Genomic DNA, 23304 nt, shown 5'->3' with positions numbered 1-23304 from the left:
GGAGAATCGAACCAGTGATCTCTTGGTTCTTGGGTCCATGCTCAAGTACCGAGCCACACTGGCCGGGCCAATAGATTTTTTAAAAACTGAATTTATTGGAGTGACATTGGTTCACAAAACCATACTGGTTTCAAGTGTACAACTTAATAAAACATCATCTGCATACCACATTGTACACCCACCTCCCCAAACAAAATCTCTTTCCACCCCACTATTCCCCCCCTTTGACCACCTCCTCCTAGTCTCTACCCCCCTTGCCCGCTGGCTCTCACCACACTGTTGTCTGTGTCTGTGTTATATATCATATATATATATATTTTTTTTTATTTTTTTTTTGGCTAACCATCTCACCTTCCTTCATCCAACCCCCCAACCCTCTTCAGTCTGATAGCTGTCCATCTGTTTCATGTATTAACTAATGCATCTGTTTCTATTTTTTATTTATTATTTTAAAAATATGCCAAAACCGGTTTGGCTCAGTGGATAGAGCGTCGGCCTGCGGACTGAAGGGTCCCGGGTTCGATTCCGGTCAAGGGCATGTACCTTGGTTGCGGGCACATCCCCAGTGGGAGATGTGCAGGAGGCAGCTGATCGACGTTTCTCTCTCATCGATGTTTCTAACTCTCATCTCTCTCCCTTCCTCTCTGTAAAAAATCAATAAAAATATATTATAAAAAATATGTTTTTATTGATTTTAGAGAGAGAGGAAGGGAGAGAGAGAGAGAGAGAGAGAGAGAGAGAGAGAGAGAGAGAGAGAAACATGGATCAGCTGCTTCCTGCAAGGGACTGGGGATTGAGCCTGTAATGTGTGCCCTAACTGGGAATCAAACCAGTGACCTCTTGGTGCATGGGACGACGCTCAGCCAGGGCCTCTGTTTCTATTTTGTTCATCAGTGTATTTTTGTTCATTAGATTCTACATATAAGTGAGATTATATGGTATTTGTCTTCCTCTGATTGGCTCGTTTCACTGAGCATAATAATCTGGTCCATCCATGCTGTTTTTATTTCTGTTAATCCTCACCCACGGATATTTTTTCCATAGTTTTTTTTTCCCCCCAACTCTGTACAACATGCCTGTAAGGACGGTAGGAGAATTCCTGTTCCTCCATGAGGTGTTCCATGGGGTGATTCCACCAGGGTGCCCAGCAAGTCCATATAGCTGGTCCCTGTGAGGTGCCACTCCTCGGTGTCTGCTAGGAACCGACCAGGAGGGCCACAGACTGCCTTGTTGCTGTAGACACTCTGGGTCAGGCATTCCTGGGCTGTTGTCCTCAGAGGGGCTAGATCACTCTTTCCGGCTCAGTGCTATCCATGGGCCTATTCCTGTCTGTAGACAGGATGTGTGAGGTAGGTAGGCAGTCTGAGTGTTGGAGTCAGTCCACATGGTGATAACTCCCTTAGGCCACTGAACCCTGAAAAAAGTCTTGCAGGTGCCAAGGTGATGACTAGAAATGCCCAAGGCCAGAAGAGGCCTGGGGTACCGCTCCACCCTCTCATTGGGGTGGTGCCCCTCCTCTCACTTGAGGCCTCTCATTTGATAGATTCTGGATAATTATTTTGGTTTTAGCGTAGTGGATGTTGACCACAAGGGGTTTTAATGTTTCTAGTGATGACAAGCAAGTAAGTGAATTTGTGAGAACTGGACATTATTACAGGCAGGGCTGACCCTGATGACAGGAAAAATAATCTCTAGGTCTGGTCTAGAATAAACTCCAAAGTCAGTCTATAGACAACTTCAGTATTTAAATAAGCCAGGAGGACTTGTGCACGCCAGGCAGTTTACTCTTGTGGCTTCTCCTGTGTTATTTCCTGTGCACTTGAAGGCCACTCAAGTATCATTTTGTGCATTACTCCTTCAGGGCGCTTACTTAGCCGACTTTGATCTCTCTTTTTTAATCTACAATATTTGTATGTAAATTTCAAACCTTGAAAGACTGTCCCAGAGTGGCATCCAACAGATCTTATAGCCTGAGGAACTAAAACTATTTCTTGAGAGAGTGATGCAACTGAAGATAAATCTCCAAGTGTCTTCCTCTGGCTACAGGTTTTATGATCAACCCAGGCTGTTGTGAAGAGACCTAAAAATCAATGCCTCTGATTCCTAACGAGATCCTTAATGCTCAGTGCGATGACAGGCAGCATGAAATCGAACACCGGCAACTGGACACAGCACAAATATTTTTACTATGCATTTCAATTTAAACAGGTATCAAGCCAATTACGAATTTATAGGGTTTTAGACTATTCTGCTCAAGCCTCGGATAATAGGCGCTCTTCAAAATCTCAGGTTAGTACAGAGGAACTTGGTCCAATAGTCAAGCCTCTTGCAAGACGGTAATAAATCATCTTTGCAACCATAAGCATGTACAGTTGACTGGTTACCACTGCTCCACAGACCCACCCCCACCTAGTAGAATTTTAATTCCCTCAGTAAAATTGATTTCACCAGTTCTGCACATTATTCTCCCTGTCTTCCATTTAGCACGTTAGTTTGCTGACAGTAGAGTACACAGCACTTAGCAGCTGGTTTGTGGAACCATCAGTCAGGAAATTGTATGATAAATAGGAGGTAGCTAGGTTTAGTGGCACTTCCTTCTGCTTCAGCAGTTTTAACTGGAGTTTGGAAAAGTCATCATGTGGTGTTTTGTCAAGGGCCAGAACAGGAGATGGCTGCGGTGCCGTGACTTATTACACATACACTTGAGTTATGATGCGCCACAGCTGCGCTGCTCATGTGTAAATAATAAACCATGAGGTGGATAATTATGGTGGCTGCTGGCGACGTGGGCCTGTTCTTGTCATATGGGATTTTTTGGACAGTTTCTTGGGCCCGTGATGGAGTGTGCGGCGGATCTTCCAGATAGAAACGACAAGCCAAGATGCAAGGGAAGCATTCGGGGCGTGAGGATCAGGCTTTTTTCTGTCTCTCTTCTTCTTTTCCTTAGGCTTATTGTTGTGTGATACGGGGAAGCATGTTCCCCTTCTGCGTTTTACTCTTTGTTTATACTGTTAAGTTATGGTCAGGCATGTCTTCAATTGGATGAGGTGTTCCATTGCATTTTTGCAGAAAGTGGCTTCAGAGGTGTCATTCCCACCGATAAATGACGTAAATTGTTTGAGTAGATTTTATCAGTCCAGGAGAAGTTGTTTTAAACTAAATCAAGAGGGAAATAAATAGAAACAGTAAGATTCTTAAACCTATACCCAGAGGTCTTTGGCCAAGTCATATCATAACCATAACTTTTTGTTGTTGACTTAACCTAATTCCAGAATGCAGAATTCATACATTTCCATGGGACATAAGACTGCAAACAGTGCTGTAAGATGCCTCACAGACTTCCAGTCAGAATTAACTTCTACACTCACAAAACACACTCAACAGTGAGAAATGACTGCAGTAATTGTTCCATGTTTTCCTCTCAGGTGTTTTTATAGTGCTTGATCATTTTCTCTTTCATTCCCAAAAAAGGAAAGAGGGTGGGACAGAGATGTTGAAATAAAATCCCGTTTGAATAATTTCTCAAAATTAAAAGATGGTAATGCCTTCTAACTATCCATGATAGTATTGTAAGATTTCCTTGGAGAAGAGAGTTTTATAATGCCCAGGTATACTCTCTTGATTTTATAGGAATAACAGGTTTGTCTTCACCCCTATGCACATAATCCCTGTAACTTTATCCTATCTAATAAAAGAGAAAAATGGTAATTGGCATACGATGATACCCTTTTCATTGGCTAATCAGGGCTATATGTAAATTAACTGCCAACTATGATTGGCAGTTAACTGCCAACTATGATTGGCAGTTAACTGCCAACAAGATGGCGGTTAATTTGCATATGTAGGCACAATGCAGGGAGGCCAAAGGGAAAGCAGGAAGAAGCCCCCTGCCACTGACAGTGATCGGAAACCCAGGGGGGACCTAAGAGCTGGGGGGCAGGGCAAAGGCGGCCCTGGGGCCGCCTTTGCCCTGCCCCCCAGCCATGATCAGAGAATCAGGCGCCTTTGCCGCCCTGGCCAGTGATAGCAGGAAGTAGGGGTGGAGCCAGCGATGGGAGCTGGGCACGGTCGAAGCTGGCAGTCCCGGGAGCTAGGGGTCCCTTGCCTGGGCCTAAAGCGGAGCCCACGATCGCGGGGCCGATGCAGCTGCAGGTCCCCGCTGCCCGGGCCGGACGCCTAGGCCAGAGGCGTTAGGCCTGGGCAGGGGCGGAGCCTGCAACCACGAGGAGCTGGGGGTCCCCTGCCCAGGCCTGACACCTATGCCGGAGGCCTCAGGCCTGGTCAAGGGGCCGATCCGGTGATTGGTGATCAGATGGTGATGAGGGTCAATTCCTCTGGCCGAGGCATCAGACCTGGGTGGGGGGCGGAGCCGGGGATTGGGGGGATATGATGGTCCCCTTGCCCAGGCCTGAAGCCTGGGTCAGAGGCGTCAGGCTTGGGCGGGGGGTGGAGCAAGCGATCAGAGGGAGATGGGGGTCCCCTGTCCAGGCATGATTCCTGGGCCAGAGGCCTCAGGCCTGGGTGGGGGCCAGAGCCAGTGATCGGGGGGAGATGGGGGTCCCCTGTCCAAGCCTGACACCTCTGGCGGAGGCGTCAGGCCTGGGCAAGGGGCCGATCAGGCGATCGGAGGGTGATGGGGGTCTACGCCTCTGGCCGAGGCATCAGGCCTGGGCAAGGGGCCGATCCTGCGATTGGAGGGTGATGGGGGTCAACGCCTGAGGGCTCCCAGTATGTGAGAGGGGGCAGGCTGGGCAGAGGGACACTCCCCTCCCCACACACACCCAGTGCACGAATTTCGTGCACCAGGCCCCTAGTTATAAATACTCATATAATAGATAATGACTATAAGTTCCTGCATCTATGAGGTATATATTGAATGTGGAACTAATTCACACATTTTGAGCCCTGTGTGTTTGAAAAATGTGGCCCTAGCTGGTTTGGTTCAGTGGATAAAGCGTCGGCCTCCGGACTGAAATGTCCCGGGTCCCATTCTGGTCAAGGGCACATGCCGGGGTTGCAGGCTTGATCCCCAGTAGGGGGTGTGCAGGCGGCAGCCAATCAATGATTCTCTCTCATCATTGATGTTTCTGTCTCTCTCTCCCTCTCCCTTCCTCTCTGAAATAAATAAAATCATGTTTAAAAAACAAGAGGAAAATGTGGATTTGTGCTTTGTCATAATGCACAGTGCACCCACAGAGAGAAAGTCAGGTACAGTTAATACCCACTTATTTGGTGGAGAGAGTTTAATCAGGCAGAACACAGCCAAGAGCGAAGAGACAAGGAAGTAAAAATATCTTCCAACTCTTGACATAGTTGTCACAATTTACCTCAGAGCGGCCATATAAAATGGTGCAGGGGAGAAGCCTTTCGGGGGTGGTTTAGACCTCATGAGTGCTTACTTTACGCACAGTTCTAGCATGTTTATTGCCCTGATTTCCAAGAGCAGATGGCATGTGTTAAGTCTGAAGTCTGCTGGAGGCAAGCATGTTCTCATCAGCGGCTGCTGAGAGGAAAGGAAGAGGAAGAAGAGCCGTCTCCTGGCCATCCACCTGACCCCAGACCTGAGTCGGATTCACTTGGGCCTGTTTCCAAATTTAAAATCGGGAAACATTCACTGAGTGCGGTGTGTCAGACTTTCCAAATAGTGGTAAAGATTGCTCCACTTCACATGACATTGTTTTCAGAAGGATGAGTGATTTTTATTGAAAATGGTTAAATAAAGTAGGGCATTCTGCTCTGAGTTATGTGGAGCGCTGCCTGTGACAACCATGGTGGATAAACTTTTAAACTTGGCCGACCAACTATCCAGATTTCCCTTACAAAACACCCAGCTCCAACACCTGTTAATAGTAAGTCCTCACTGGTGCACGTAAAATATGATTGCTTTTTTTCATACGCACTCTATAAAATGCATAACGTGTGGGAGACAGGATCGGGTGGTTAGCATAGCCCTCACCCGTGGAATCCCAGCATCGTCGCACATCCTAATATCACAGCGACAATGATAGGACTATGCCAAGACGGCTCCTTTCCTTCCCCTGAACCGCCCTCCCACCGCTTTATCTGACAAGAAGCACAAAATACCGCGAGTAATTGACATTTTCAGTACAATGGTCTTTTTCCAGCCACGGAAGTTTCCTAGGTTCTAAATCTGGTGGAATCACAACTTTGAATTCTATCTATGCTATGTTAATAGTTTTTCACGCTTACTGTTTTTTTTTCTTCTCATAACCATACTGTTAGATTTCCAAAGGAAGGGCAAAGTCCAACACAAGGGAAATAAGACAGAATTTTATTTACTTGTTTTTGTAAACTTTATCTTTCAGTGACAGTTTGTATTTAGTATTATTTTTGTATTAGATTCATGTGTATAACACAGTTATTAGATAATCACGTCCTTTACAAAGTGATCTCCCCGATAATTCAAGTACCCACCTGGCACCATACGTAGTTATTACAGTATTATTGGCTGTACTCCTTCTCTGCGCTGTGCTTCACATCCCTCTGAGGATCTTGTAACTACCAATCCGTAGTTCTTCATCCCTTTACCTTTTTCACCCAGTTCCCCAAACCCTCTCCCCTCTGGGGACCATCAGTCTGTTCTCTGCATGTATGAGTCTGTTTCTGTTTTATTTGTTGATTTCATATGAAGGTATTTTAATGTCATAAGAAAGAAGAAAAAAATAAGCCAGACAGAGAAAGTCAGATCTCACACGATTTTACTTACATGTGGAATCTAAAGAACAAAATAAATAAAGTAGAAAATACATAGTGTTAAAAAGTTTGTTAGGTTTAGTAGTGTATTCTAAAAGATGCTTGTTGAAGATTTAGAAAAGAGAAATGTATGGGGAGGAAAATGAGAGCCATCTGAATTCCCACACAGGCACTCACAATAGCCCTCCACTGGGGCGTAAGGAGCTCCTGGTGGGGGTGGGGGTGGCGGGGGTGAGGTACTGGTTACACCCTTTTCTGTGCTTGGCACAGCACCGGCACCCAACGCACACACTCCGCCCTCGGGGTTCCGTGTTGCTTCTTGCAGCCATCATTTGGAATTGCCTGTACCACCTGCTACCTTCAGGTCTAGGCAGATCTTCAGACTTGTAGAAATAGCTCAAAGCCCTTTGGAGGCACGTGGATGTACACGTCAATTCCTGGGAGTGTTGCCAGTTCACGGGCAACAGCAGCACGATGGCTGTGGCAGGCCCCGCTGCGTGTGGAAGGCGCTATTGAAGAACAAGTTCGGCTTGTTTGCTGTAACATCAGGCTTATATAAAGCCCAGGAGGCACACCCCCAGGTTTTGAAGTTCTTTATTTTGCTTCTTGAAACTTGGTAGAAACTGGAGTGTCAGTTACAAAATATCCCCCATGGTTTTAATGATAAAATGGAGCAAAACTCCAGTTTTTGCAGTGAACCACTATTTAGCGGGGTGAAATACTTCCAGATTTGTCAGACAATTAGCATAAATTACTACAAGTAAGTGGGAGCAGAGGAACTATTGTGAAGTGTGCACACAGGAGCCCAGGAAACGGTGAGGCCCAGTCTGAGCAGAACAAGATGGGAGGCTGGTCTGGAGCCAAGGTGAATGTTAGGGCTGAAAGGTAGGAAGCCCTCAGTTTGCCGCAAACCACCCATTGTAAGTCTGAGGGGGTCCGCTCGTCTCCTGCAGCAAGGCCAGGTAGCGATTCTGCCACCAACCTTTGGATTTGCTGCCCCAGTGTCAGGACTGTGGAGGTATAACCCAGGCCAAGAAAGGGAGCATGCATTTAAATGACCAAAATGTGTGTTTCTTGTGTGTAGTGTGAGTATGGCATGTGGTGATGGTATGGGGTGTGTGTGTGGGTATGTGTTGTGTATGTGGTGTATCTGTGGTGTATGTGGAAGTGGGATGTATGGGGGGGGGATGTACTGTGTCGGGTGTATATGTGTGGAATGTGGGGTTGGCGTGGGGATATGTGTTGTGTATGTGGTGCATTGTATGTGTATATGAGATGTGTCTGTGTAGTATGCATGGTGTACGTGTGGTATGTGCAGTTTGTGTGGGGGTATGTTGTGTGTGATATATGTATGTGGGGTGTTGTGTGTATGCCATGGATTTCAGCAGGGACTCTAGAATAGACTCCTTCCCTTAAAAAGCACCATGGGTATAGGAGAAATGAAACTAATATTTATATTTCATTTTGGTCTAAAATTCACTTGACAGTGTAATTTACAATAACCAAGTGTCTCGTAATCTGTTTCCTTTGCCTTTGTGACCCAGTCTTCCCGTCCCGGCCAGCCTTTCCCCCAGGGCAGGCTCGGGTGCTGTTCTTTCTTGCTTCCCTCTGTAGGCTCTGGTTGCATTCATAGGCTCTGCTTTCTCAGGTGCAGGTGGTAGGGCCTTGGTCATACTTCTGCATTAGGGAGCCTCATGATGAACTTGAAAGACTTCTCCCACAAATTCTTAAAGGAGGCTCAGCATACGTCATGAAGACAGCACCGCCGCGTTGCTTCACGGGCTGGAATCCTGTTCCAAAGTGTTCTTTTCATTTAGGTCGGACTTTCTTTTTCAGACCCTCCTCACCTGTTTCCTGCATTCCACCCTCCTGTGCCAATCGATGCCAGACATCACGAGGGGCGTTACCATTATGATCCGTCTCCGATTCCTCCACTGCATGTGTAAGTATTAAAACCGTACCCAGTAATGACACAGAGCAAAATACCAGCTTCTGCTATCTCCGGACCTTCTGTTTTCAGCATGGCTATTGGGCGTTAAGGATGTGATAGAAGCATAAGGTTTACTTTTGAAATATAGCAAGCCCATCTATTCCTGGGTCTACTGAAACAAATCCCAGTGCTTCCCGTCATACTGCACACAGTAGGTCCTCGGGTTATGTCGAAGATCCGTTCCCACGGCGCCACATAACGCGATTTTCGCCGGAAGTCGGAACCCACCGACATAAGCACCTATGTCACTCACATGGAGCACACACACAGCAGGAATGAAGTGAAACAGTAAAAAAAGATTTAAAAGGAAGATAACAATTCCTGACCTTTACTTGTGGTAAATAAGTCATAAAAAACATAAAGCACGTATGTACATACGTCGAAATGACGGAACTTTTTTTTATAAATAAATGGGAGATGGCAACGTAACCACAAGACGACATACGTCGAGTCCGACGTAACCTGAGGACTGTCTGTACTAAGTAGCTGGCAGGTCATTCCTATCTCGTTTGGTGATGTGTGTTCTGTTGGCTGTAAATACTAAATTAAAAAGTAGAGGACTAATGGAAGGATACCACACAGAATATGTATTTGGTTGAGAATGCCTTTGAAGTTTTTCATGCTAAACTTTCTGTGATGTGAAAGTCTTGTCCCAGGGATCACATGAATCATAATGAAATTTCTGTGGTAAATTTCATAGCCCTGTGGTGTGTACACCAATAGTCACTTGATTGATGGGAATGTCACCCAAACAAAATGGCAAATGTGATTGAGCACATGGTTTACACAAAGATAAAAGAATAGAATGGTGGTGGTAACATACATTAGGAAAGGAAGAAGAGCATCGTGTGGAAATAAGTATTATCTTACTCAGTTTGGGGGAAAAGAAATAGTAGACGTACAAGCTCAAATGTATGTGCGTATGTGCGTGTATTTGTGTATGTATGTGTTTTTAGTACTGTCCGGATAACTAGAACCACGTTCTAGGAAGGGCTGCCCTTTACAAATGGACACACACACACACACACACACACACACACTCATTTAGTTGTATGTAATCACCCTTCATTCTGAGATAGTAAAGTTAGAAAAGCACAAATAATACTTTGAAGAGTAATGCTGGTTATTTAGATGGTGGATTGCATCTCCCTGGCTATTAGTTACAGCTGTGTAATTACATATATGCCAAAGAAAAATGAAGTTGTTTTAAAACAAGTCCTCCTCTGTGAACAGAATTAATTGATATTAACAACCCTAACTATGTGCCCAAGTACACATATCATATTTTACCAACCGCTTCTTGGGCCCGTCCTCCATTGCTAAATTGTAATTTCAGAGCAGCTTTGCCCGGAGGTAAGTAATAAATCTGTGTTGCCGACTTCCATAAGCATTATAGGAGAAGTGAGTATTTATAGAGAGAAAACACAGAAACTTGTGACTTTTTTCTCACTTTTCACAGGAGCATAAGAATTTCCAGGGTTCTGAAGCTTGCTAGAAATACACTCAAATAAAACCAAGAAGCCAATTTAAAATGCCCTATACAAAGGGGAGGAAATTCCAAATTCAGGCTTAAACCTGCAGTGTAATTCACCCGTTACACAGAGGTTTTGCATGGCTGATTCTCCCAGACTCTGCAGTCTCTGCAGTGATGTAGTAATTTAAATCAGATTTTCTGTGGAATTTCAGAGTTTTTTTTCACTCTTTCAAAATCATGTTATAGAAAAATTTCAAAACACAAGCCTATGTGATTGAATGAACTGGTTCCTCTCAGTTTATTATAGCTTGCCTTGTAATTAAATCCAAATAGGAATTTATCAATACAACCCCAGGTATTGGTTCTTTGGCAGATATAACAATAGCAAGCCCTCCTATAGTCCACACTATGTGCCCTAGGCCCTGATCGCCATGCCTACAGTGTTAGCTCGCTAGTGATAAAAACACCACAAGATAATTGAGGGTGAGTTTGGAGAATCCTGGGGGAAGGGCTTGCATTTCAGATATGACGGGTGAACTGGGATTTCTACAGATTTTAGTACTTCCTTCTTTTCCAGCCAAGCTTGAGGATACTTTAGCAGCAGTTGACTAAATTGTCCTCCAAAGATTCATAATGTAAGGCTGATAAATAACACTGAGCCTCAAAGGAGAAGTTCTGGAAGGTTCTGAGAGGAAATGTCATCACTGCGAGCGAAGAGCGTGGGGGGGAGCCTGGGTCTCTGGCCTCCTAGCAGGGTCCTGGGTGGAGACACTGAGTTTATGAAGTAGGCGCTGGGAAGCTAGTGCAAACCACACCTCTGTGCCTCTATAATACGACATTGTCTCTCTGCTTTGCCCTCAGTGACCTTCTGGCTCTGCATGGCAAGGACCTGCATAAACTCCCCACCCTTAGCTGGCTGTTCCTCACAGCACCCTGTGTGTGCCTTTATCTTGCCTGATCAGTTACTGTTTAGTGGTCACTGTTCCTGTTAGTTTTGTGGGCAGTGCCTTGCACTCCGCCAGGTACTTTGTAAAGGTGCTCAGGAGACACCCACGCTGTCCATTCAGGAAATCAGCGGACGAGCAGTCACAGAGCTTGAATCCGATTCTTGAAGTCCAAAATGCGTGCTATAGAATTATATTATAGAAAACGAGACCGAGTGCGCTTACTATAAGCTGTTAGAATATATATTTATAATTATAAGAAGACAAAATCTGCGGGCATTCTCATTATTTTGTACACATAGTTGTTCTTCTGGTGCCAACTTTAAAATGTCAATTATAAGTCTTGAAAACAGGATTTGTGTTGCTGATGGAAATGCTCGCAGACCTCTGCTAGGAGGGATGGCAGGCACTGCGATAATTATGCTATCATATGTTATCATTAAAGATTCTATTGAAAGAGGTTTATAAATTGCTCTTATTTTTAGATAAACCACCCTATATTAAGGCATCAGCGATACTGTGCAGAATTAAATTAAAATCTCATAAAGTGAAATATGTTCTGTATTAGCTGTTTGACACTTAATTTGCCTCTGAATGAGTCGAGGAAATCACAAATTAACCTGCCTTTGTTTTTTCAACCATGGCTTATTAGGTGTTAGAACAACTGCAGTTACAGCCTAATAATGGCCATCAAGCCTTATAAATATGTGCAGAAATATGTCAGTTTGTGTTAAAGAACCCAGTGTGTTAAATGGAATGTCTTTAGGTTACTCTACGTACTCTCAATGTTATTTCACCATTTATGGTGGGGCAGTGTGGGTAAGCATATAGAATCTTTTATTTTTTTTTTTCAAATACAGTACTGACAATAACATTAGAATTTATTGGTATTTCCTTTCTCGACTAAAATCATGAATTTAGACTAAGAACTTATAAGTAGGATATGGAGTGTTATCTTTCCCTGAGTTGTCACATAAAGGTTGTCACATAAAATGTACAATTCCTGCATTATGCGTATTTAATGCAAGTGGTTTGAAAATTAGGATACATTGGATATCAAGAACTTTCTCCCTTTTTTTTTTTTTTGGAAAATTCTCCACTGATTTCACTAGGACTTATGCTCTCTCAAATTATTCGCTTTGACCACAGACTTGATGCTTTATTAAGCCATATAGAAAAAAATACCAGTGTTTTAGAAAAAATCTTAATGAATACATTTTATTATATTGCTGAGATTATTTGGAGCATAGACAGAAAACCAATCAAATTCACATAGTCAAGGCAGTAGCTTTATGTGAATATTTACTTATTTTCCTGCTCTCTATACCATATTTTGTTTTGTTTATACCAGGGCTTTTCCTTGCACAATTCCAGGAGGCAGTATTGTATCCTATGGGAATGGGTGATGCTGTAGGCTAAAAATTACTATTTGTTTTAAAAAATCATTTGGAAATTTGGGCAGTTGGAATATTACATCCCCTCCCCAAGAATACAGATATATTTTTAAATGACTGCTTTCACACTAATAAAGTGTTCTTTCTTTTGCATTTTGAGTGTGTGTTTTTTAAAATCTTATGTTAGTACTCATGTAAGCATGTTTCTTTTAATGCATTTGTAGAAACACCAAAATAAAGTTTTAAATTTGACATTCATTTGGAATTTTTCCTTGGGTGGGGGGAATATTTTATATACTACCTTTTTGACCTAAACTTAGTTATGGACCAATCTGAATTGAATTTGAGACGGTCCATTTTCTTCATCTGAGCTCTGCAATTCATTTTCCAAAGCAGATTCCTTAGTTATTAATCCATGACAGTAATTCAAGCCCCACAGATCTCACCAGTTGAGCTGAGAGCTGCCCTCGTCTCAGGCTGTGGATGTGAAGAGCACTGCACCCCAAGTTGCATCCAAAGCCAGCACTCACGGGCGGCTGTCGCATGTCACCATCCACTCTACTAATTCATTTTAGAAAGCCAGCCTCGTCGTTTCTCTCTTAGAGGAATGATCACTCATATTCTGTTCTACTTGGCGGCTCCTTTTTCTCTTAGGGGAGTCAATGTGGCTCTTTCCAAGGCTGCCTGACTCACTGAAATTATTCCACCTAAGTAAGAAGAGCTGTTCTTCCTACTAAAAGCGGTTCACTTCCTGGCGCCTGGGGAGAGAGCTCAGTACACGGTAGATCATTAATATTAGCAGTGAAATAGAGCACATTGGAACTGGTAAGGCTTCTCCCCCGTGATTATGGCTGCCTTTTAGAAATGAGAGCAGGGAGATGAGTGGCAATTTTGGAGTATGAATAAATACATTTTTTTTTTCAGAGAGAAAAAGCTCTAAGAAAGGATGTATCATTATGGTAAAAGCTTAGAGAGAGAAAGGGTAAGTAGGTAGCCAGGGCTGCTACTCGGTCCCCACCCTCTTTTTTTTCCCTCCCTCCCTCTCTCCCTTAATTCAGCATCTTGCATGTACTAGGTACTGTGGTTTTGGGAGCTCATATAATATATATTAAAAATAGCCTTCAATCTAGGCCCTTACTTAAAACTTCGTGATGGTCCCATAATGCATAATAGTGATTTCATTCTTTCCATTCCCAGGAAAGCCTCCAGTAACATGCAGAGGTGAGCAAAACCTTTTAAGTGTATTTGGGGGCATAACTAGTTTGACATATTTTAATAGTGCAACTTAAAATTAACAAAGGAAATTTCTTTTTCCCCCTCCACTGTTTGTGCTCTACCATAAACATTATTGAAGCTGGTATAGTGTAATGACATATCAGATTACATCAAATACTGTAACCTAACACTGTGTAAACCCTCTCAAAAAAAGAAAAGAATGAACTAGATTATAATTGTATCTCTTGAGGGCAAAGACAAGATTTATTTCTTTGCATTTACTAGGCCAAGTCCATGTCTATACATAGTAGTTCCTGAATAAATATTATTTTCAGTGATGATAATGGGCTGTTGTTTCTTAGGCTACTGCAGGATGACTGTCATCATCTGTTTTGTTGCTTACTTTGGTTAGAATGTGTCCTCTCATGCCAACAAAGCTAGCACACTTAATACTCAAAATCAAAAGCTTGATTACTACTTAAAATAATATTAAAGGACAGATACAATCCACTGGCAAATATTAAGTCAGTTACTGGATGTAAAGTAGTGTACTATTTAATGTACATCTATTGCTGCTCTCCATGCCCTTCACATGGAACTAAAATAGGTGAAAATAGCAATCTCAAATGGACAACTTAAGAAGAATAGCAAAATTTCAAAGATAAGGGAAAATAAAAATGAACAGACAATTCACAGGAAAAAAAGAAGTAATAATGACCCTGACTGTAATGTGATGTTTTTGAGTACTTAACCATGGTCTAGGCACAGTTTTAGAGACTTTACATAATTATGTAGTAGTTTCAGCAACCCTGTGATGGAGTTGTTATTACTAACCTCATTTTAAAGACATGGGGATCCTGATACAGAGAGGTTACATAGCTTAGGAGCAGATCGAGCATTATTTGAACCCATCAGGTGCTCTACTTCTTGCTCTTGGCTTTCAAGTTCTGCTCGTGAAAATGAACATTGCAGACTTGGCTGCTCTGGATTCTACTTCCTGGGTGAGCACAAAGGATCCTAACAACACACTATAGGAAGTTTTCTGTGTTAGTGGCTGTCATTATCTTCTGCAAGTTTCTAAGGTGTGTATGGGTATGGCAGTGTGGAGAAGAGCTGTAAAAAGCCTTTTGACCGAATAAACCTTCCTGTAGCCAAGCAATCCGACATACAACATGTTTGCTGCCGTAGAATTTGTGACACCACATAACTGGACAATTTACGTAACCAGTTGTTACAGGGAATGGTTTGATAACTTGTGATTCGTCAACTTGGTAGAATATTGAGCAATACTTAATCACATTTGAGAGGACCATGTTAAAACATGGCTGAGTAGAGATCGGTGATTATAGCCGTTTACTCTGTAGATTGCAAGCCGTGTTGGACTAGATCACAGCATGCAGCTGCCTGGAACCTTCTTCCCTCAGATACCCATGGCTCGCTCTTCACTTAATACATTTCCCTACACACATGTCTCCTTACCTGAGAGGTCTTCTATGAAAAACTGTCTAATGAACAAGGGTTGGCAAACTATGGCCTATGCACCCAATCCCCGCCATGGCCTGTTTTTGTTAGTGAAGTTTTATTGGAACACAGTGATTGCCACTTATTCACTACTGTCCTCGCAGCCTTAGCAATCCAGGGCAGAGTAGCTGACACATAGAGAATATGGCCCCCAACGCCTAAAATGTTTGCCATCCCCTGATCTAAGGTAACACCCCCTTTCCAGCCTGACCTTTTGCCCTTACTCTGCTTTATTTTTCTTTCTTATAAGCAATTGCCTTTTTATTTTTATTATACTTCCTACTTTTAAGCTCTCTTACTATTATTCCCCAGCATTTTCATTGCATATTATATCAGCTTGAAAAAAAGAACATGTCTTATTTTGGTCATTGCTTCTCGTGATAAACTGAAAAAGTGTAAATCCAGCTTACTTTTAAAGAACTACCTTAGATGATTTGCATCCCTAGTTTGCCATGCAAGTATGCAAATGTGGGTGAGTTACAATTTCTAAACTTTAAAAAAATACATTTCATTGATTTTTTTGTTTTTTTTACAGAGAGGAAGGGAGAGGGATAGAGAGTCAGAAACATTGATGAGAGATAAACATCCATCAGCTGCCTCCTGCACACCCCCCACTGGGGGTATGCCCGCAACCAAGGTACATGCCCTTGACCGGAATCGAACCCGAGACCCTTGAGTCCGCAGGCCGACGCTCCATCCACTGAGCCAAACCGGTTACAGCAAATTTCTAAACTTTAAACATTGTCGTGAGCTGGCCACATCGATCCAGATCAAGCTACACACACTTTATTTTGCAATAAGAAACATGCAGTAAATCGGACTCCAAGGACATCATGCTTATTTCTGTTTTGCAATATTTCTAATGACTGAAATATTGGATCTGGTCGCCGGTGGCGGATAAAGCAGGCCCTAATTACAGTGCACGCTCAGAGCCTGAGCACCAGTTCCTTGGCTAAAATTTCAGTGCTCTTTGTGCAGCGCTCAGCGTCGGGCCCGGAGCAGATATTGACTGAAGGTATTCAGGGGCACTGAACCGGAAGCCGCCGGGCTCTATAGAGCCCGCTGTCAAACCTGTTGGGGGTGCCTGGGGGGTACTGGCCTGTAACAGACTTTTTTCTTTGAGCACAATGCTTCCACTCATGGCAAGCCTGGCTTCAGAGAAAACAGAAATTTACCGCCATCATTTTTATTTATTTTTTCAAAACACGTGTTTGAAAAAATTGAACCCTAACAGAATTCGCCCCCACGGGAAGATACTTTCAGGTTCGTTTACGTGACGACTGCCACCCAAGCGAAGCTGCCTGCAGCTCATCTTATGTGGCCCGCTCTCCTTCTCTTAGGTAACAGAGCCCGCTTTTTCCACCTCCACAAAGACATGCCATTTCCTATAGCCGCACAGCAGGCCGAGTTCATTTCAGACCTTTCCCCGGGGAACAAAGGCCACGGACTCAGGCCCGCCTGCCATTCATTCCTGTTTGTTGTTGCATCCCCACCCCTGCCCACAGTGAAATCCATACATCAAAAAATAAAATCCCAGCAGACTTGTTTCCAGGAAACTGCCTGCTTACTGTTTGAATCCTAAGTAACATATTAGCTAGAGTTTGGCATCTCTGGCGATCCAGAAACTAAGTATCGTAAAAGGAAATAGCAGGAGGAAGGTCGGTTTTGAAAGTCATCCTCTCGGTCCTAAGCTAAGGTAGGGATGCTTTTGCAGAATATTTCTCGATAACTGTATTGGAAAGATATTTGGGGAAGAATCTTGACCGTTTTTAGTTTTGTTGTGATCTTTGCAAAAGAAATATCAGAACAATAGTGGGCATCAGTATCTTGCCGTTGGATAAAATTTAACAAGTTAAATGGCTTATGGGTCCTGTGTTTATCGCCTGTAATTCCTAGTGGAATTGGGGGCATTGCATCAGTTTTCTTATATCTCTGATGCTCAAAAACATCATCTATAATGCTATATCTGTATATTCTGCCTCTGCCTCTCCTTTTTCTCTTTATACCACACACACACGCACACGCACACGCACACGTGCACACTGCTTACACACAAAGTAGGGAGAAAAGAATACAGAGAAAAGTAAGAAATGGCAGGTCAGGAGCTGCCTTAAGGCATGAGAGAGCATTTCCAGTAATGAGCAAAATAAATATGGGTCTGCAACCTAAAGCTGTAGATTTTTCTAAAAGCCAATCACCTAATACTGTGAGTCATGCCTCATCTCACATGTTTATAAGTTATAGATATTTAAAACCTTCTCCTACAGCTACAGAGAGATTATAGATCCATTAAAAAGTGCCCAGTTGGGACCACTAGATGCAATAGGAAGCTTAGACTCTGTCCAAAAATCTAAATTAATCCCAGAATGAGTTATGTGTACAGTTGCGATCTTTTATTAAAGGTTTGCCAGTGAGAGGCCTTCAGTGCCATCATACCTGCAAACTGTTCCCAGAGAGCCTCGTCCGCCTCAGGCCCGGCTCACCCCCAGGTGATAAGAACTCTGCCTAAGGTCAGTTATTTTAGTTCGCAGCATTAAGAGATCACTGGGTTTAGAGTATGTATGCTACCGCCTGGGAATGAGCCACAACATGCAATACCTGACTATTTAGTCAGGGGCACTGACTTCCCTTAGATTGTCAAATTTTAAAAATGACAACAGCTTGGCTGGTATACCTCAGTGGTTGAGCATCAACCCATGAGCCAAGAGGTCCTGGTTTGAGTCCTGGTCAGGGCACATGCTCAGGTTGCAGGCTGGATCCCCAGTAGGGGGCATGTGGAGGTAGCCAATGAATGATTCTCTCTCATCATGGATATTTCTGTCCCTATCTCCCTCTTCCTGAAATTAATTAAAAAAAAATTTAACCAATCTTTCAAAAAAAAAAAAGAAAGGCAACAGCCAACACAATAGTAGTCTGGTATGAATGAATAAAAATTAGACCTATTTTTTGTCAGATCAGCAAAAAATAGAATATATTCATTGGTGTGCCACAGAATTTTAGTAGTCAGTTTATGTGTCATGAAATGAGAAAGGTTGAAAATCGCTGAGTTAGCCACTAACTGGAGAACACCAATACTCTTCTAAGTACAGATAATATCCAAATATTGCCAAGTTCATTTGAAGTAAACAATGTCTCTTTTATGTGGGGGAGTGAGAGAGAGGGGGGCACTGGCAGTTTAAAGATCTGCCTCATTTGCGAAACAAATCACCACACCCTGTTGCATGAATATGATTTTCATTTTTAAAACAGAATCCCAAGAAAGCATTCCTACTTTACTAAAATGCTTCTTGCCTATATTCAAAGCAATCTCTGGCTCCCTCACAGAACAGAATCCCTGTAGGCCCAGTCTGCGTTGCTTTCAACTTAACCTACGCACACCAGTGAAAGTTTCCAGAAACAAATTCAGAATTGTAAGTCATTAGCCAAGGCAATCAGATCTGTAGAGGGGACTCTGATTTTAAAAGGATTTTCATATTGTAGTGGCCTGAGATACACAACAGATTAATACTAGAATTATATTAATGTTTGTATTGCCTAACATGTTGGGTTTTTTAAATTTAAGTTAAGTATTTGATGTCTTCATTATTTTTAATATATAACATTAAAATGTATGCACATACACCACTCACTTCTGTCCGTGTTCCTTGTGGTAATCTCAGCCTGCCTTTGGGATGGGTTAATAAAAGTTTGCACAGTCTTCTTTCTTAACTGAAGTAAGAGGGGAAAAGAAGGTCAGCATAAAGCACTGTAATCTTGTTTGAATGCTCAAAATATGGTGACCTCAGATTTTGGATTTCAGGACTGCGGGATAAATGGAGTTACTGGATTGAGAGAAGAAGAGTCCAAGTCAGGATTCCACTGGGAATCGGGGAATTGTGACATGAGGGTTGAAAGCAGAGGTCCCACCTCTTGCATTAAGCTCGAGGGAGGGATTCCCTCCTGGTGGAGAATGTCACATGGTAGTTATGAGAATTTGCAGAGTGTAAGTGATTGAGCATTCCACGAGTCTTAGGTGGATGGCATGGCGGGCTGTGTGCATCTGACTTGGGCATTTGTTTCATGTACTTGCAGCTGATCTGAAGGATACTGAGCAGATACGTTATCCCTTATTTAATTGGGTTAACTTCTCCACCCTTCCCCACCTCTTCACCTGGGCAGACAGAGCACTTTTTAGTTATTTTGGTTCTTGTTTGTTGTTTCTCTGTTTGTTGGGAGGAGGGAGGTGTGTGGCAGTTGAATTGGAAGGAATGAAAAGCAGAAGGCGGCCTCCCTCCCCCCAGTGCGTGGAGAGAAACATCCTTTCAGGTCTTCTGGCTTTGCAAGGGTGTCCTTTGATGAGGCCTTTGTCTGAGGCCCCGCTGAAGTCTCCCTGTACTCAGTGTTCAAAAAGGCTATTGGTCCTTCTTTGTTTTTTTTGTTGAACTGTTTATTTTGCTTTCTTCCCACGAGGTTCCCTGGCCTTCCTCTGACAACACTTTTCTGCATGAATTACATTCCTCAGAGGCAAGGTCTCCGGATTCTTGCAGTCCCTGTGATCCCGCCTGTCTGATGAGTCCCGAGATACAGCCAGCTGCGGGTCTCTGCCAAGCCAAGTGCTTGCTCAGTTTCCCTGGCGTGGAGACCTAGAGACCGTTTGTAACTCATTAGCGAGAGGGCAGTGCTTCATTCCAGGCGAATAACTTAGCTGCTGTGGGATCATCACTGCCTTTAAAAATCACGGAAGGACACTACCAGCCATCTGGCTTCCTTTCGACGTGAGTAAGGCTAGTGAAGGAGGGGAGTTCAGGTTATTGTACATACTCACTCCCACTTCACTGACATAACCACCTGTGCAGGGTGGGGCAGGGGACCATTGGCTCCATTTCAGTTGAATTTACATTCAGAAGGAATTTCATAATAATTTGCACAAAATGCATTCCCATCTGTGTGGAAATCATCAACAGCAATAATGCAAAGTATTCAGATATCTTAATCATAGCCATTTTCTTGCAAATATGTTTTTTATCTATAGTACTGTTTATGACTGAGACAGAGATGCACAATTAAACTTGGAAACCTATTAAATAAAGATGAAATATTTGGTTCTTGGATAAATTACACCTTCATTAAGGTGTTGGTAAAGCATGTGAGGCCACTAGACAAAATGGAGTTGTTTTAAGGGCAAAATTCTGGAAGGGATCTGTTCACCTGTATGTACCCATTTTTTAAAAATTATATTTTATTGATTTTTTTTTTTTACAGAGAGGAAGGGAGAGGGATAGAGAGTTAGAAACATCGATGAGAGAGAAACATCAATCAGCTGGCTCCTGCACACCCCCTACTGGGGTTGTGCCCGCAACCAAGGTATAGGCCCTTGACCGGAATCGAACCTGGGACCCTTCAGTCCACAGGCCAACGCTCTATCCACTGAGCCAAACCGGTTAAGGCTGTACCCATTTTTTTATACATGAGGACCAGCAGGTGGGGTGCACTGTGCTAACTGGATGCCTGCATCTATTGATCGTGTGCCTGGGAGTAGTTTTGACATGGCACTTCCCAAAAGAGGACCAAAGAGTTTGTTAGAAATGATTGAACACGACATCAGTGGTGAAAATTACATGCTGATGAAATACCTTTTTCTACATAGAAACTTTTCCTAAAAGAAGTGGACAAGGCCCAAGCAGTGATTGTGGTTTCTTGAGATCTTCCTGTTTTCTTGCTGGGCCTAGTTAGAACTGGCCTCTTGGCATCCGATTGTTGTGAGCCCGGGGCCACAGGCTTTCTGTGGGGGTCTCCTGGCCAGGGTTCCCTGGGGCAGATAAATGCATTCGCTCTGCGGGGTCAGGGTTCTTTCTCACACAAGGAGGATTTGCCTGGAAGATTGGAGTGAAGCCTCCCTTGGCAGAAGAGGCACTTCCTCCTTGGAGTGCACAGCTGCCCGGATGCTTCCTGTGCGCACAATGGACCATCCTCGGGAGCAGGACTGGGTTGCAGCGTTGCTGAACCATCACCCCTGAGCATACTCCCTTCCCACTCAGGATAGTCGTTACGTTAGCCAATGTTAATGCTTTCCCCCCGGGTTTCAACATAGCATCCCAGAAAATTCAAACGCAAGTCTGTTGGCACATACTTTCTGATGAGCCTCTTAAAGCCACTTCCTAAGCTGTTTCTGTAACAGATGTGGGCCCTGGACAGTTCTGTTCTCAGCTCTGCCACAAATTAACTGGATCCTAACACTTTCCCTGGCCTCTCTGGACCTCCTTGTTGTCGTCTGTGAAATGAAGTAGTCGGATGAAATGATCTGACTTTAAGATTTCGTAACATTGCACAGGTATGAGAAAGCTTACATTTGTCCTTTGTATTTTTCTCCTGTGTATGGATACTTAGAAGAGGAGTCCATGAAACACTGTGGCCCTGCTACGTGCATGCCCATGTGCCCTTTCTCCTTCTGTCCCCTCTTTCCTTGTATGAAGATGTGCATCCCTCCCTCATTCTTCCTCATACTCCCCAAGGCAGGCTTTGCACATCCCTCCTTAGCCACCGGTGTGTAGAGCCGCCAGGCACTATCTGTGCCATTTCAGTGTTGCTCACAGAGGTTCCCACTGGAGTGGAAGGATAACTGGAAGACCAGGTCATCTGTTCTATTAACAGCATCAATAATGCTAAAATATAATATTTAAGCAGATACAGATTTTTGTATTTGGTTCAAGATAATTTTCCTCTGTGTTTAAAATTATAGACTGGGTTTGAATCCAGCTTAGGTAATTCCTATCAGATGACTTACTCTGTCCAGACCTATTTCGTAATTCAATCCCATTTTATATCATGAATTCAAAGAATGAGCATATAGATAGCACTTAGCACAATCTGTCATGTCATAGGTATTTGATAAATGGCCGAATTACCTAATATGTATTTATTATATTACCATATTTAAGTCATCTGTTTTAAGTTGTGTATCTTTTCTCACCTTTTAACATCGCTGAAATTGGAATGTATCTCAGCATCTGTAGTGTTTTATGATTACTGTTGGTGGAGTGGCAGCTATGGGGAAGTTTCAGGTATCTCTCAATAAAATTATTTTGCTGATATATCCCTTTGTGTGCAAGTACTTTGGTGCTATATGATATAACCTATGCCTGAATAAGCATAGAAGAGTTTTAAAAATGAGTATAAAGTAAAAATTGAAAGCGATAAGGAAGTATTGTCATTCTTAGTGGTACCTAAAATAATGGTGCATTTTTTTAGGTCAGCAGCATCTTAGCTTTGATGAAATACAGTATATAACATATGGATTGTGTAGGTGTATAATCAGCAATAAATAAATAAATAAATAAATAAATAAAAACATTTCACTGCCAAGTTTTTCTCCCAAGAGCCAAGCAATTTTTTCTAAATATTATAGTAATGGACCTAGTTGCAGGACTGTAAAGTTAAAAAGTATTAAGAATGTTTTCAAAAATGCTGTTTTTACCTAAATCATAAAAAAATAGAAAAGGAGGACAACTTCAGTCTGGAGCAGCATAAAGGAGGGAAGCATGTGTTGTGTGCTGGCTCGGTTGGTGTATTTGTGCAGATGCATAGCACAGGCTCTCAGAGGGTAAGACTTCATGATTAATGGTGTTTATTCTTGACAGAAGCCTCCTTTATTTATCTGCAATACAGTTTAGCGATTTTATCAGGCACCTGAATGAAAAATATTCAGTCATACCAATATTGCAGTGTAAATTGAGTAGAGTCACTTTTTATTATATCTTTCCGCCTTATCATCTGCACAGTAATTTTCTAGCAGAGGTTTGATATGGGAAGGCTGGATTTAGCTGTACTTGACACAAAGCCTCTTCAATTTCCCCTAAAACTTCAGGCTGCTCTTAGAAATGTGTGTGTGTGTGCACATGCATGTGTGTGCGTGCCTGTGTGTGTGTATAATGCATAAACCCTCTCTCTTATCCAAGCAATTTCGGGATTTGAAAGAATGAAGATAAAATGCACAAACCTGGATGGGAGAAATGTTAATATAAAAACGTCTAATAGCTCTGAACTCACTGGTCCCAGCTTCTTTAGTGCTTAAGC

At 42.9% G+C, this 23304-nt stretch overlaps 1 protein-coding gene across 5 annotated transcripts in view; it reads left to right on the top strand.

The window, feature by feature from the left end:
• Nucleotides 1-23304, top strand: part of GLI3 (GLI family zinc finger 3) — a 274791-nt gene that overhangs the window by 146960 nt on the left and 104527 nt on the right. For 2 of the 5 annotated variants that reach the window (XM_059655750.1, XM_059655748.1), the window contains 2 exons: nucleotides 8551-8656; nucleotides 13714-13737. The exons of 1 other annotated variant lie outside the window; for it this stretch is intronic. In XM_059655750.1, the coding sequence (XP_059511733.1) occupies nucleotides 8551-8656; nucleotides 13714-13737 (130 nt within the window). The remainder of the gene's footprint in view (nucleotides 1-8550; nucleotides 8657-13713; nucleotides 13738-23304) is intronic. 2 more of the 5 variants (XM_059655751.1, XM_059655749.1) reach the window with 1 other exon arrangement.

The sequence above is a fragment of the Myotis daubentonii genome, chromosome 10 (assembly GCF_963259705.1).
Source record: "Myotis daubentonii chromosome 10, mMyoDau2.1, whole genome shotgun sequence".
Classification (NCBI taxonomy): domain Eukaryota; kingdom Metazoa; phylum Chordata; class Mammalia; order Chiroptera; family Vespertilionidae; genus Myotis; species Myotis daubentonii.
Note: the sequence above shows the minus strand (reverse complement) of the source record. Positions and strands in the feature narration are given on the sequence as shown.